The 14,360-nt window shown below is 31.6% G+C and overlaps 1 protein-coding gene across 1 annotated transcript; it reads left to right on the forward strand.

Annotated features, from left to right (window-relative positions):
* Nucleotides 1-957: 957 nt before the first annotated feature.
* Nucleotides 958-14,156, forward strand: LOC107438375 (sperm transmembrane protein 9). Its single transcript, XM_043055534.3, has 6 exons — nucleotides 958-1,263; nucleotides 1,635-1,892; nucleotides 5,027-5,302; nucleotides 6,778-7,077; nucleotides 8,362-8,463; nucleotides 14,000-14,156. The coding sequence occupies exons 1-6, from the start codon at nucleotides 1,125-1,127 to the stop codon at nucleotides 14,107-14,109; spliced, it is 1,185 nt and encodes a 394-aa protein (XP_042911468.2). The 5' UTR covers nucleotides 958-1,124; the 3' UTR covers nucleotides 14,110-14,156.
* The last annotated feature ends 204 nt before the right edge of the window (nucleotides 14,157-14,360 follow it).

Here is a 14,360-nt window from a genome sequence, read left to right on the forward strand (position 1 = left end):
ACATACATTGCAATGCCTTTGAGTTTTAGCTTTAAAATACCATCTATGAATGACTGTTTTACAACGAAGGAGTATTATGATTTTGATTTTTTTTCTAATGAATCTCTCTGCTTAACATAAGTAATATGCAATAGAATAAAACGTGAAAAAGTTAATTGCCAAGAAAATTTTTCTAGTCACCTGGTTGACCTGACATCCAGGATTTGTCAATCCCTGTGGGAGGAGCTTGCCTCCCAATGAGGTGATCTGGGTTTGAATCCAAGCAATGGCAGGTAGATACGCATTCCGCCCGCTACCGGCTTGCACCGGTCGCGTTACTGACATAAAATTTCCTCAGTGGTAAACGGATCATAGGTTAGAGTCTCCCTACAGCGAGAGGTTTTCCTCTCAATGCAACGTAAATGTGGACTAGTTCCATCAAAATGTCCTCAACGCAGCTAAATTTCTTCCAATACTTGATCTAAGAGTTCCTTTGTCTTCTGGATTTGGTTCAGAGTTACAAGGCTATGGAATTGAACATTGACAGTCGTGAATTCAGAATTGAGTCGACTGTTCAATTCTAATTATAAAATAAAATAAAATTCTTCTTCTATTTTTCTGGAAATTTTTGTACAAGGCTTTCAATACAAAAATTTTAATGTATTGTAGTATTATGAAATGCTATTATTTGGTGAAATCTAATTTTATATCGAAAATATTTCTTACATATTTCATTTATCACTTTCAGTAAGTTTAAATCTTTATTTTAAAACCTTCGCAATTTATGAAATACTTTTCCAATCGAGAGTTAAAATTAAATCGAGTCACATCATAATAAACATCTGTTTATCTTTCTTCTAAATTTTTCGATAAAACTCGTGAGAAAAATTGTGACGAATAATTTCTGTTACCAAAGAGTATGATAAAGGAAATCGTTTTTTATCAGTTGATTTAAATTTGATTCTTATTTTTATTAAAGGGAGAACAAAATATTATCCGATTTCATTTCTTTTTAGCACGGAGTGTTCTTTTCATATTGGAAGAAACAAAAAACTTTTTTTTTTAAAGAAATGATATAATTTCATTCTTCTTTACAGAAATTGAACTGAAATTTATACAAGTTTAAAAGTGTTATCTTTTTGAACATGGGGATGAATACGACACTCTTGCTAATAAATTGTTTCACAATTTATTTCATGTTTGAGCTTGTCGGTGCTGAAAGAAATGTGAGTGACATTTATCACATGAACTTAAAAGTATTAAGTGGAAGCAGAGAAGACACAGGTAAAATTTTGGCTTATATTTTTCTCTAAATTAAAAAAATTATCTCTGTAAACGGAAAAGGTGTCTCAAGGTAATGCGATATCCCTACTCTTCATATTTTCCCCTCTTTGGTTTTGGCAAATCTTACTTTCCCCCCACAGCAGTACGTTTCAGTAACAAGTTGGAATATAATAGAGTTGAGAAAAAGCAAGATTTGCTAAATTATGGTGACGGTGAGGGGAAAAGTGTGAAGTGAAGAAAAATCACTTAATCCTGAGACACTTATTCTGTTTACTAAGAGTTTACGTTTTTAAGCACACAATGCAATAGAAACTCTTTTTTTTTCACAAAAAATATTATTTGCACTGATCGCTGTTTACGTTGTTGCTCAGGTCGTTGCACGTCAAGAGAAGATTGTAACTTCATGGGTGTTTGTCGAGGTAACTTAGGAGAAGAGTATTGCGACTGTTTTCAAGGCATTAGTGGCAAAAACTGTGACATCATCGATGAGTGCGTCGACAATCCGGGCATGTGTGGCAATGACCCAGATGTCTCCTGTGGATTCCACCGGAAGAAGCGGAGGACCATCTGCGAATGTCGGACATTCGGGAAGAGATTCGACATTCCCACTAAAACATGTGTGGATCGAAGTAAGTCTGAATTAAATCATCGAAGAATTTTGAATACGCCAATTTATTATATCATGCGATATTTTAAATTACGAAATTAGACTAGAAAAGAAGACATACTTTTCTGTTTAAACATGAATTTTTTTATTTTTTTTATTGATCACCAAAGCATCTTCAAACTCGAAAATAGGATTCCATTATTTCAGGAAGTTGTTCCATATTTTGAGAACATTATTTAAGTGTTACTTTTCGCGTTCCTAAGTAGTTTTCTTTTTTTTCTTCTTGATATTTCTTTTAATATTTTTTTTGACGCTCTGTCGCCAAGAAAAATACCAAAAGTCATAGTTTAAGAGTTTTACATTTGAAGCAATGCGATGAATTTAAACTATATGCATATGCCGTGACGAATTATCTGAGACGAATTATCACGACACTTGCCGTGACGAATTATCTGAGCTTTAGAACGGACAAATAAACTATATCTTTAATAAAGCTTGTTTGCTTAATAGCTTAGGGAAAAATGTTTAAGATGTAATACAAAAGACTAAAGGATTAATTAATAAAATACTAGAATTACAATATTCTGTAAACGGATAAGTAACATCTTATTAAGACAAATGGCCAAAAAGTATAATGGTTAAAAAAATGCGTTAGAGAAATAAGACTAAATTAATAAATAACCAGAAAAAAAATGAATAGATGCTGAAAGGGAATGGATTGGTAAAAATTAGCACCACTTTTTATATTTTTAATGATGTGTAGCATCCCTGATGTAAGTATTGGCTAAATTTTAAATTTAAGCGTAACCTTAATTCATATTTCTTTACTCCTTAAGGTATTGTCGGAATTTAAGACTTCCAAATAAGATTTTTGCACACGCTAACCACAACGGCTGTCAGACTAGAGCTTTCTGTCCCCAGTCTGAAATATATTTCTTACAAAATTTTTATTTTAAAATATGTTACTGAAACCTTTTTTTTGAATCCACGCACTATTAATAATGTTTTTTGATAGAGTAACTGATGACTAGTTAATTAGTGAATGATTATGCGTCTCAAATGACCTGAATGAAAACTTTTTCTTTAATCCATCCACTATTGATCATTTTTCAGATGGATAACTGATGATTATGTGTTTCAAATGACCTGAATATAATCTTTTTTTGAATCAATCCCCAATTACTAAGTTTCAGTTGGGGTAACTGATGATTAGTTACTGATTATGCGTCTCAAATGACCTAAATGTTAACTTTTTCTTCAATCCATCCACTATTGATCATTTTTCAGATGGATAACTGATGATTATGTTTTCAAATGACCTGAATATAACCTATTTTTGAATCCATCCCCAATTAATAAGTTTTGGATGGGATAACTGATGATTAGTTCTGATTATGCATCTCAAATGACCTAAATCTAAACTTTTTCTTCGATCCTTCCATTATTGCTCATTTTTCAGATGGATAACTGATGATTATGTGTTTCAAATGACCTGAATGTAATCTTTTTTTCAATCCATCCCTTATTAATAGTTTTTGGATGGGGTAACTGATAATTAGTTACTGATTATGCGTCTCAAATGACCTAAATGTTAACTTTTTCTTCAATCCATCTACTATTGATCATTTTTCAGATAGATAACTGATGATTATGTGTTTCAAATGACCTGAATATAACCTATTTTTGAATCCATCCCCAATTAATAAGTTTTGGATGGGATAACTGATGATTAGTTCTGATTATGCATCTTAAATGACCTAAATCTAAACTTTTTCTTCGATCCTTCCATTATTGCTCATTTTTCAGATGTATAACTGATGATTATGTGTTTCAAATGACCTGAATGTAATCTTTTTTTTAATCCATCCCTTATTAATAGTTTTTGGATGGGGTAACTGATAATTAGTTACTGATTATGCGTCTCAAATGACCTAAATGTTAACTTTTTCTTCAATCCATCCACTATTGATCATTTTTCAGATGGATAACTGATGATTATGTTTTCAAATGACCTGAATATAACCTATTTTTGAATCCATCCCCAATTAATAAGTTTTGGATTGGATAACTGATGATTAGTTCTGATTATGCATCTCAAATGACCTAAATCTAAACTTTTTCTTCGATCCTTCCATTATTGCTCATTTTTCAGATGGATAACTGATGATTATGTGTTTCAAATGACCTGAATGTAATCTTTTTTTTAATCCATCCCTTATTAATAGTTTTTGGATGGGGTAACTGATAATTAGTTACTGATTATGCGTCTCAAATGACCTAAATGTTAACTTTTTCTTCAATCCATCTACTATTGATCATTTTTCAGATAGATAACTGATGATTATGTGTTTCAAATGACCTGAATATAACCTATTTTTGAATCCATCCCCAATTAATAAGTTTTGGATGGGATAACTGATGATTAGTTCTGATTATGCATCTCAAATGATCTAAATCTAAACTTTTTCTTCGATCCTTCCATTATTGCTCATTTTTCAGATGTATAACTGATGATTATGTGTTTCAAATGACCTGAATGTAATCTTTTTTTTAATCCATCCCTTATTAATAGTTTTTGGATGGGGTAACTGATAATTAGTTACTGATTATGCGTCTCAAATGACCTAAATGTTAACTTTTTCTTCAATCCATCCACTATTGATCATTTTTCAGATGGATAACTGATGATTATGTTTTCAAATGACCTGAATATAACCTATTTTTGAATCCATCCCCAATTAATAAGTTTTGGATGGGATAACTGATGATTACTTCTGATTATGCATCTCAAATGACCTAAATCTAAACTTTTTCTTCGATCCTTCCATTATTGCTCATTTTTCAGATGAATAACTGATGATTATGTGTTTCAAATGACCTGAATGTAATCTTTTTTTTAATCCATCCCTTATTAATAGTTTTTGGATGGGGTAACTGATAATTAGTTACTGATTATGCGTCTCAAATGACCTAAATGTTAACTTTTTCTTCAATCCATCTACTATTGATCATTTTTCAGATGGATAACTGATGATTATGTGTTTCAAATGACCTGAATATAACCTATTTTTGAATCCATCCCCAATTAATAAGTTTTGGATGGGATAACTGATGATTAGTTACTGATTATGCGCTTCGCTTTCATTTCTCTTTCAGAGCCCTGCCAAACTTATAAGGAGTGTTTTAACGGAGCAGACTGTATAAATGCTAATTACGATTACGATGAAAAAGAACCTCATTACTGTGAATGTAAATTCGGGACAAGTGGAGACTACTGCGAAAGAGTGGAAGAATGTATCGACAATCCCAACTATTGCGGTGGCGGAGATGACGTCATCTGTAGGTATAATACATATCTGGAGCGAGCTTATTGTCAGTGCAAGGACCAGAACCAGAGATTTGATTGGCCGCAAAAAAGATGCGTCGAGCGAAGTAAGTCCTGAACTTCCTTCATTTGAAAATAAATGTATTGAAAATTTGAGGCAAAAGGGAGCACATTAGCAACTGATATCTTTGACCGCCATAAAGAGATATTCTTAAGCTCCATGCTGTTTAAAAAGTAGTGGTTGCCAAAAAGTAGTATAAAAAAGGAAATAGTAGTTGCAAACGTTTATAGTTAAATTTTTTAAATTAATAATATTTTTTGAATAAGTGTTGTCAGATTGGAAACACTGTGCCCAAAAGGGTTAAAAGCAAAAAGGTGTTGAAAATTTTGGTTTTTCTCTCTGGCTTAATTTTCAGAAAATTAACTCGAAAAAGAGTATAGATCCCAGTAGAAAAACAGCCTCTTTTGAATGATCTTAAATAGTATTCCAGAAACGTCTAGGACTCGTAAAATTTTAAAATTAAAAGAAAAGCATAAAAAATAGATGAAGTTATTTGAATCAAGGTTCAATTTAGTCAAGGATAGTAACACATTAATACAATGTGCTCTAATTTAAATTAAGATTAGTTTAGGTTAGTAGTTTGTAACAGGAAAACAGTTAAGGTTAATAAAACAGATCTTGCTTTCAAGTTCAGGTGGCATGATAGATTTTTTTTTCTTATACTTATTATATATCTTTTTATTCCTTTCTTTTAGTTTAGAATGTTTCAGCAATTGGCCCGCAATATTCATGAAAATCGAAGAAAAATAAATGAAAACCACATCACACAATTATTTAAAAGTCTTTCGGTGAATGAAAATCATATTAGGATGTTTTTAAAATGTCCACTATAAGATATAATTAACTTGTCGTACTCGGAAAATGAAATTGTTTCACACTAAAGGACTATTCACACTGCGTTTTGCAGAGGATAACTTGAGCACAACTAATACACCACTATCAGAAGTTCGCAGGCAACCCCGGCACTAGCTGGGTCAAAAATTGTTTTTCATTCATATTCAAAAATTTATCTACAATTGATTTTGTAAATTAAATAAGTTCGAATTACTATTTCTCTTAGATCGAAATAACAGTAAATTTCTAAAATTATTGTTCGGAAGTGAGCCGGGTTTGAGAGATTTTACCTTTAGCGTAGAAAGTAACACCGGTGCCCCATGCTTTATTTCATAACTAAAAATTAAAAAAATTTTAAATACAATATTTTTCAGTATTTTTACCTAATTTAATACAAAACAAAGAATGAAAAGTAGGAAAAATATCTTAATTCTGCGCCAAACTATAAACATCAGTAGCAGGAAAGTGAACTATCCTGGAAATTTAATAATACAATTGAAAATTTTAAATGGAAAAGAAATCAAACAAAGTTAAATACCCAATTAAAAGACATCATAATCTAAATGAGAATAATTTGCTCCTAAATTAAATATTGCTTTATTTACTAAATGTTTGTATTTAATACATATCTACTTTATAAGTTTTTTCTTTTCTTGCTTACGGCTGCTCACTCGCTTGATATTTCAGATAAGTGTCGGACAAACGAGGATTGTTTACCTTTCGGTGTATGTCACGATAAGTGCACCAGATGGGAACCCTGTCTAGATTACGAACACATTGAGAAGAAGCGTTCCTGCCACTGCATTGAGGGCACCAGTGGAGAACACTGCAAAGTGATCGATGATTGCCACAACAAGGTAGTGGACTGCGGCACGAGCGATCACGTGACCTGCGACTACTACTACAACCACGGTATAACAGCGTATGCTTTCTGCAGATGCAAAGATCGCAATCTGCAATTCGATCATCATGACAAACAATGCAAGGGTAAAGTTCACAAGATTTATTTACATGATTTTATTTCAGAGTTAGAAACATGATCAGGTAAACACAGTTCAGAAAAATACCTAATAAAACAAGACAGTAAATCTAGAACTAGTAAAAAAAAGATCTAGGAAATAAAATGTTTTAATTGTTTACAATTGATTAAAACAATTGTTATTTTATCAAATCGCTGAAGAAACTACTTGATTTTAAGCTATAAACAATTCAATTCATGTCAGCTGAGCAGTTAATAGATTGTATTTTCTTATAAAAATGTTTTTGCTTAGCTTTTCTTTCCTATTTTGTAAAAGACATTAGATCATATTTAATCTGTATGCAGATTTTGAAGAGAATAGAAAGTTTGATTTAGATACTGGTGTTCAAAATTGAGAGAATTTTCAGATTTGGTATATATCTTCAAAACAACTGGATTGATTTTAATGACAGATTAAAAAAATAGGTTCTGGCATCGGTTGATATAATAAAAATAAAATAGCCTTTCAACAGTTAAAATATGCACGCATGAAGCAGGCAGGTTGATACTTTTGACAGACTGATTGCCTTTCAGTGGAAATTGCTCCCACTTTTCTGCTCTGATGTGGATTTTGAGCGTGAGATTGCGATCTTGAATATGTTTTATTTATTGAATTTATCATTGAATTTATATCTGTTGAATTTATCATTGAGTGTATGTACATATAAAAAGTGCGCAAAATAAAAAACGATTAATTGACGAGATAACTCGTTTTGAAGGAAAATTTGCTGTGCGCCGAAATAACTCGTCCTCTACACAAAGATTTTCAATACTATAGTAGCGTTTCAGACAACCTATTTACCAATATTTAGTATAGATTATTATTTTCATTTTATTAATTTTTTAAACACAGAGGGAATTTTGTTATTGATTCCAATTGATTATTAGTTTTTGAAGTTTAAGAATCATGTTTTAAAAAAAAAGCGCGTTTTGTTTCAATTTAGTGCAGAAGGTAAGACATAAACACGCTTTTGCCCTTATGAAAGTGTTAAACAAATCATAGCAGTAGTTGAAAATCATCTATCTTTTTATGGGGGGGGGGACCATTTTAGTGTTTAATAGAATTTTCATATCTCCAAATTCTACTTTTAAAATTAGATGACTTAATTGTCAGATTTGAAAATAATATGTCTTATTGAGGATAAAGATTTTCAAATGTCGACATTTGTCTACTGGGAATCCTACATTATAAATTTTGTTATCTAGATTATAAGTTTCTACAACAAATTAACGATCTCATTTTTAAATTACAGTGTGCGATTGTGGTGCTGGTGCAACATCCTGTAGTTTCAGAGATGGAGTGAAAACTTGCACATGCCATCGAGGACATTACAACCACGGAGATAGATGCGAAGGTATAAGACTTTTTATTTCCTCAGGGCTGGGATAGCCTGGTTGGTATTGGGACCATGTCCAAGAGGTCGTGAGTTCGATCCTGGCCGGCGTAAGACTCCCCGTACAGTAAATGGTGACTGCACGGTAAATCTGTCGGTACTACAAGTCTTACACCTCTGGGGATACTGAATTGGAGATTAATCGTGCTCTGGTTCAAGTCAAAAGTATAATCTGTAGATGGATGGATGTTGTGCGATTGTGTCCTGCCTGTGAAACGGGCCTTGACGCATGTGTGTGGCAAAAGTCGAATTCTTGGCCATAGAGAGCGCTCTTGGTAAACAAGAAGCGCACCCCTATGCATTAATATAGACTTGCCAGTAATTGACCAGGGGCATAAGACAACAAGAATTCCTCTTCTCCTTACATGCTATGTCATCAGAAATGAAACAATGCGAAATTTATGATAATATCGGGGGACAATTACGCCATTGTTTGTTCTCCAGAAACTTAAATTATTATACAATTCAATAATAGGTTCTCAGCAGGATTTGTTAAAATTCATTTACTAAGTGTCCCCATTTCTCTGAAATGCTAAGATCGGTAAGAAGAAGGCGATAATACAAGGCGATAATACATTTTGTGATGAGATACGTTAAGGTCATATGTTTTTTGTCTTAAGTGTTACTTTTATGTATGTACAGTACGCAAAAAAATATCACCCTGAATAACTTTTGTTTTAATGATCAGATTTTCACGTTCTAAGAGTCAATCGTGATGTTTTCTGGGGTGGATTTCAAATATGCTAATCAATTAGAACTAACTAATGATTAAGTGACAAAACTCAGAAATGTATTTTCTCTGAATAAACATATATTTACTTATTTGGATTCTTGACCTTCAAAATAGGGGAAAGGTAGACATATTTGGCGTTATATTTGGCGTCGTCCCAAAAAGAGGTCAAGAACTATAGTTAGCAGAAAGAGATATTTACTGTAACCATACTCTAACTGCGTAATCGAAAAGAGAGAAATTCTCCGTTGCTAAGCAATCAATCTGAAAGAATTAAAAAGAATAAAATAAAAAATAACCCATTCATCGTTTTTGTGTTAACTTGGGTTGGAAAGGCATTTTTTCTTCCTTTTTTTTCAAATACATAGTTAAAAGAAAAATTTCTTGAAGTTCCTAGGCAACTGATTTGTTTTAATTTGATTTCTGCCCAAAAAGCAAAGATTTCCCCTGTTTTCATCTCCCTGAAAAATAAAATTTGAGTCGATTTATAAATTATTTACAATTTTTAAAGATCTTAGTATACGAACACATGAATTTTTTATAAGTCATTATAGTATTTTTTAAGTTGTTTTTAACTTTCTTAAATATGAAGATTTTATACTAAAACCAAATTTGCATTATTTTAAGTATGTACTGAGATGTAGGGAAGATCACGAAAAAGATCGAGTAAAAAATAGAAAATGCACTTTCATATAATTCACGATTTTTTTTTATAATTGAAAAAATTAGTGAATGTTATGTGACATTTTAAAAAAGATTGAAATATGTATGTTTAAGAACATTGTAGGATTCATTTTTTTTTAAAAAAATCGCTTCATTCTATCAAATAAGTGAGTTTTTTCTTCAGATAAAGGTAATTAGATAATTTGCAAATGGCATCCTGATGTTTTGATACAATCAGAAACGGATTTTCGTAAATTAACCATGAAATATTGCTCAACTTGTTGAACAGTTATCACCAAATATTGCTACCATAATTTCTTTGCTTTATTCCTTTTGTTACAAACTTACTTTACCATTCTTACCATCATTACATAAATTATACATATGATACGATAGTCTCCTCTTAAACAGAATTCGTGAGGTCCTTAAGAAACTGTATTAGTGACAGCAAAACTAACATAAATGTATTTTATTACGTTTATATTCACCACTGTATTGAAATAGATTATTGTTAAATAATCTATTTCAACGAGAAATAATGTTAAATAATCTATTTATACAAGAAAATAAAAATAAAAGTGGAAAATAGTGGTGGAAAAACCGCAGTACCCTAAGAGTGAAAAAGGAAATAAAAAATTTAAAGAAGAAAAAAAATTAGAAAAACTGGGAACGGTAAATCAATGCAAAATGCATTTCCAAATACCACGGGGCGAAATTAATATCGTTAATAAGAATATCGGCATTCATATGAATAAAACAAGATTCCTGGGGTATCAAAGATGAAGCTGATGTGGCAGGGGTAGTTGGGTATTATCGTGACCCCCGAGAAGTATGACCCCCTTCTCGGAGGTCATGGTATTATCGAGATTAAATTTATCCTCAAAGAATGTGCATCTTGGGTATCTCTTGTAAAGGGACTTATATACCGTTTTCCTTCAGTCTAAATTTTAAAACCTGTCTTTTTTAAATAATGTAGCCAAGGCTGCACTTGCAATTTCACTCTCGGCTACCACGGTTTCTCTAGTTCTCTTTTTTCCACATTTATTTTCCATTTTTCGTTGGCACCCATGCATTTTTTGTTTCAAATCACTTTAAGATTTCTTGTCTACCGAGTCTTAAAAATCGGTGCCTATTTTTGAGGGCACTAAACATTTACTTCAAACGTTGCCATTCTCGGGGCTCGCAAGACGTTAACGACTCGTGACGTGAATTTTTGAATGCTCAAAACATATCGACTTTTATTTGCATTTTCACATTTCTTTAAGAAAATTATCTTTTTATGGGGATATTTTATTGGGGATTTTTCCTTTAGTGACACAGTATATTAAATTAAAATACTTAACGTAAGTTTAACGTAAAGTAATGGTAATGGCTCTTAGATAGAAAAAAAAACACAGTAATATATAATTCATCAAAACTTTCTAAAAATTTAAAAGCAGTATATTTTTATTTATTCATTCATTTATTTACTTTCATTTAATTTTATTTTGTTTGATTTATTTTTTGACTGCTGTTCTGAAAAACGTTTTTTAGGAGGTTAAACAACTGCGTCAAATTTGAAGTTTTAAAAGACAAATGAGACAATGGAATGATTTCCTTCCCTGAAATCAAAGTTAAATAGTTACGAAGTCAACTATGTCGAACAGGTTAACGTCTCCGCCCTATTCGAAAAATGGATTTTTTATTCATCTATCCAAAATCTATTCTAGATGTGTTTTAGAGTATACTTAAGGACATATTTCAATAGCGTTTATATTTTAACCTTTATTTTATTTATTTCATTGCTTAAATTACTCAAGTTATATGATTAAATGAATGAATAATAAGTGCGAAGGTATATGGGGATTTTCATTAGCATCCTTACCTTTCCTACCACTTTAAAATAAAGGAATGAGTTCCATTTCTATCAGTTTTACCCCGTTTATATCAACTTGCCTTCGTGTATGTCTCTTCGGGTGGAATTTTGTAATAGAGTTTAAACTAACTTCCCGACTAGCTACAGACTTCAAATTTGGCCCATAGTTCAGAATTGGATGACAATGCATGAAAATGAAGAGAAAAAAGACATACAAAGTAAAATAAAATTAAAATTAACGAAAAATTGATATTTTTGCGATTGTCTTTTGTTGTCGATTTGATTATTTCAAATGAGTGTCACATGTCAGTTGAAAAGTTTTGTGTACTGTGAGTGAAAAAATTGAGATTTTGGAAGTGAGTACAAAAAAAAAAAAATAAAAATAAAAATAATATTTTCAAAAATCACATTTTTGTAGTGGAGAATAATAATTAAAAAACAAAAAATTGAAAAACGAAGAACGTAGGGGGCGTGAAATATATAACAGTACATATACACATTTTCTTACTCATACACATGCACAACCACATACACATTCATATGCAATTACAGATATACATACACATATTCTAAAGAGCACACATACTGTTACTGTTATGTATTTCATGCGCCCCACGCTTTTCGCTTTTCGAATTTTTGTTTTTTAATTATTATTATCCACTACAAAAACGTGGTTTTTTAAAATATTTTTTTTATTTTTTTTTAATAAGTTTAATTGTTTAACGAAGGCTATGTTTTCCAGATTGCGCCTACCCTCTACATTTTGGGGGTAGGAAATTCAAGTCCGTTGAAGAAAAAAAGTAGGTTTATTCTGAATAAGTAGTCTTTGTGTCGAATTTCGTAACTTAAAATATCTTTTGTACTAAATAATTAGCATATTTGTGGTCACCCCTTTAAACCTAGAACGTGAAGATCCGATTATTAGGATCAAGACCTATTTGGGGTAGACTGTTTAATTTTTATTTTTTTCCACACTATACCTACACACGTCTAAAAGTGTGCTTTTTCTATACAGGAAAATGCATGACACTTTTGAACTATTCGTTCTTTGGACTCGTGAATAGTCACATTTATTTAAACTTAATAAAAATACTTTAATACCTTGTTTGCCGTAAGTACAAACTATTTTATTTTATAACAGTCATTGAACAGTCGACCCAATTTTAGGGCATACGACTGCTAATATAACCTTAACCCCTTAACCTTGCAATTTTGAAGCCAATCCAGAACTCCTGGATCAATTGATCAAGTATTGGGAAAAATTTGCCTTCATGGAAAGCTTTTTGATAGAACTAACCCGAATTTGCTTTACATGAAGAGGAAAGTTTCTCACAGTTAGCCCGATTACAAGGGGACCCCAACGTACCAACCGTCTATCACTAAGGATATTTTACGTCAGCACTGTGGTTGGTACGAGCCGGGTGTGAAATTCGGATCGACCAGCCATCACTGGGAGGCAAAGCCGGTACAGCTCACTGGATGGCGAACGCTCTATCTCCTGAGCTACTACGGCTCCTTCCAAACTATTAGTTCGGATCTTGAACTTCAGCTTCAATTCAGCATGAAAAAATATGTTGGAAACAATACTTTTCTTGCTTAGAAGAAATTCGCCTTCAAGTCATTCTCCTTTCCGACAAAATCGATAAAAGTAGTATGCAGAGTAAAGTAAAAGAGTCTTCAAATATAATTTTAAATGGCATAACAAAGTTTTCTGCAAGAAAAAGGAAATATATTTTTGATGAGTATCAGCAAGCATCGTTTAATTTCGACAGTAGTAACCTGAATCTTCATTCTACCTAAAAGATTCTTTTTACCTATACACAATGGTAAATTAAGATGGGCAACTCGCAACCCAATGAAAATTTATCCAATCTGAATTAAAATATGTTTCCTAAGTGTCAATAAACTTTGTCTGAAAATAATAATAATATATTTCTACGTATAAATAATCTCATTTTTGATTCCAACTATTATTATAATTCCACTGGAAATATATTTACCCATATGATTTCCTATATAATAGGAGAATATTCCATATAATAATGATAGGGGAAATTGTCATATTATTAAATGGTTAGAAATGAAATATTCTAACATATATTAGAGGTATAATTTTTTAATTAATTGATAGTCATTTAGATTTTTTAGTTTCTTTTGAATCTATGAATTAATTGTGTCGCTTTTTACGTATTTCTAGAGAAAATCTGTGTTTATGAAATAAAGGCTTATATTTATGATTTGCTTTATAGATTGCAACTGCGGAGAAAACTCGAAAGGATGTACTTTCACAAATAGTGAGAAAATATGCGTCTGCAATCCTGGATACAAAAATGTTGGTGGTATTTGCGAGTCGGAATAAATTTCTTGCTCAAATCATTCAATAGAAATAAAATCAATATTCATAAAGTGAGTTTTCTGTTATTTTATTTTATTTTATAACCGGTGTTATTTATTTTATAACATCCATCCTGATTCTAAGTGCACGACTATCATTGTTCAACTCCGTAACCTCCGAACCAAACTCAGAAACTTCTGAGTTGAGATAGAAGCTCCTGGATTGGGATAAACTAGTTTTCGTAGAGGACTTTTTGATGGAATTAAAACGCATTT

This window comes from Parasteatoda tepidariorum, chromosome 5, assembly GCF_982258835.1.
Source record: "Parasteatoda tepidariorum strain Cologne lab strain chromosome 5, Ptep-v5.0, whole genome shotgun sequence".
Classification (NCBI taxonomy): domain Eukaryota; kingdom Metazoa; phylum Arthropoda; class Arachnida; order Araneae; family Theridiidae; genus Parasteatoda; species Parasteatoda tepidariorum.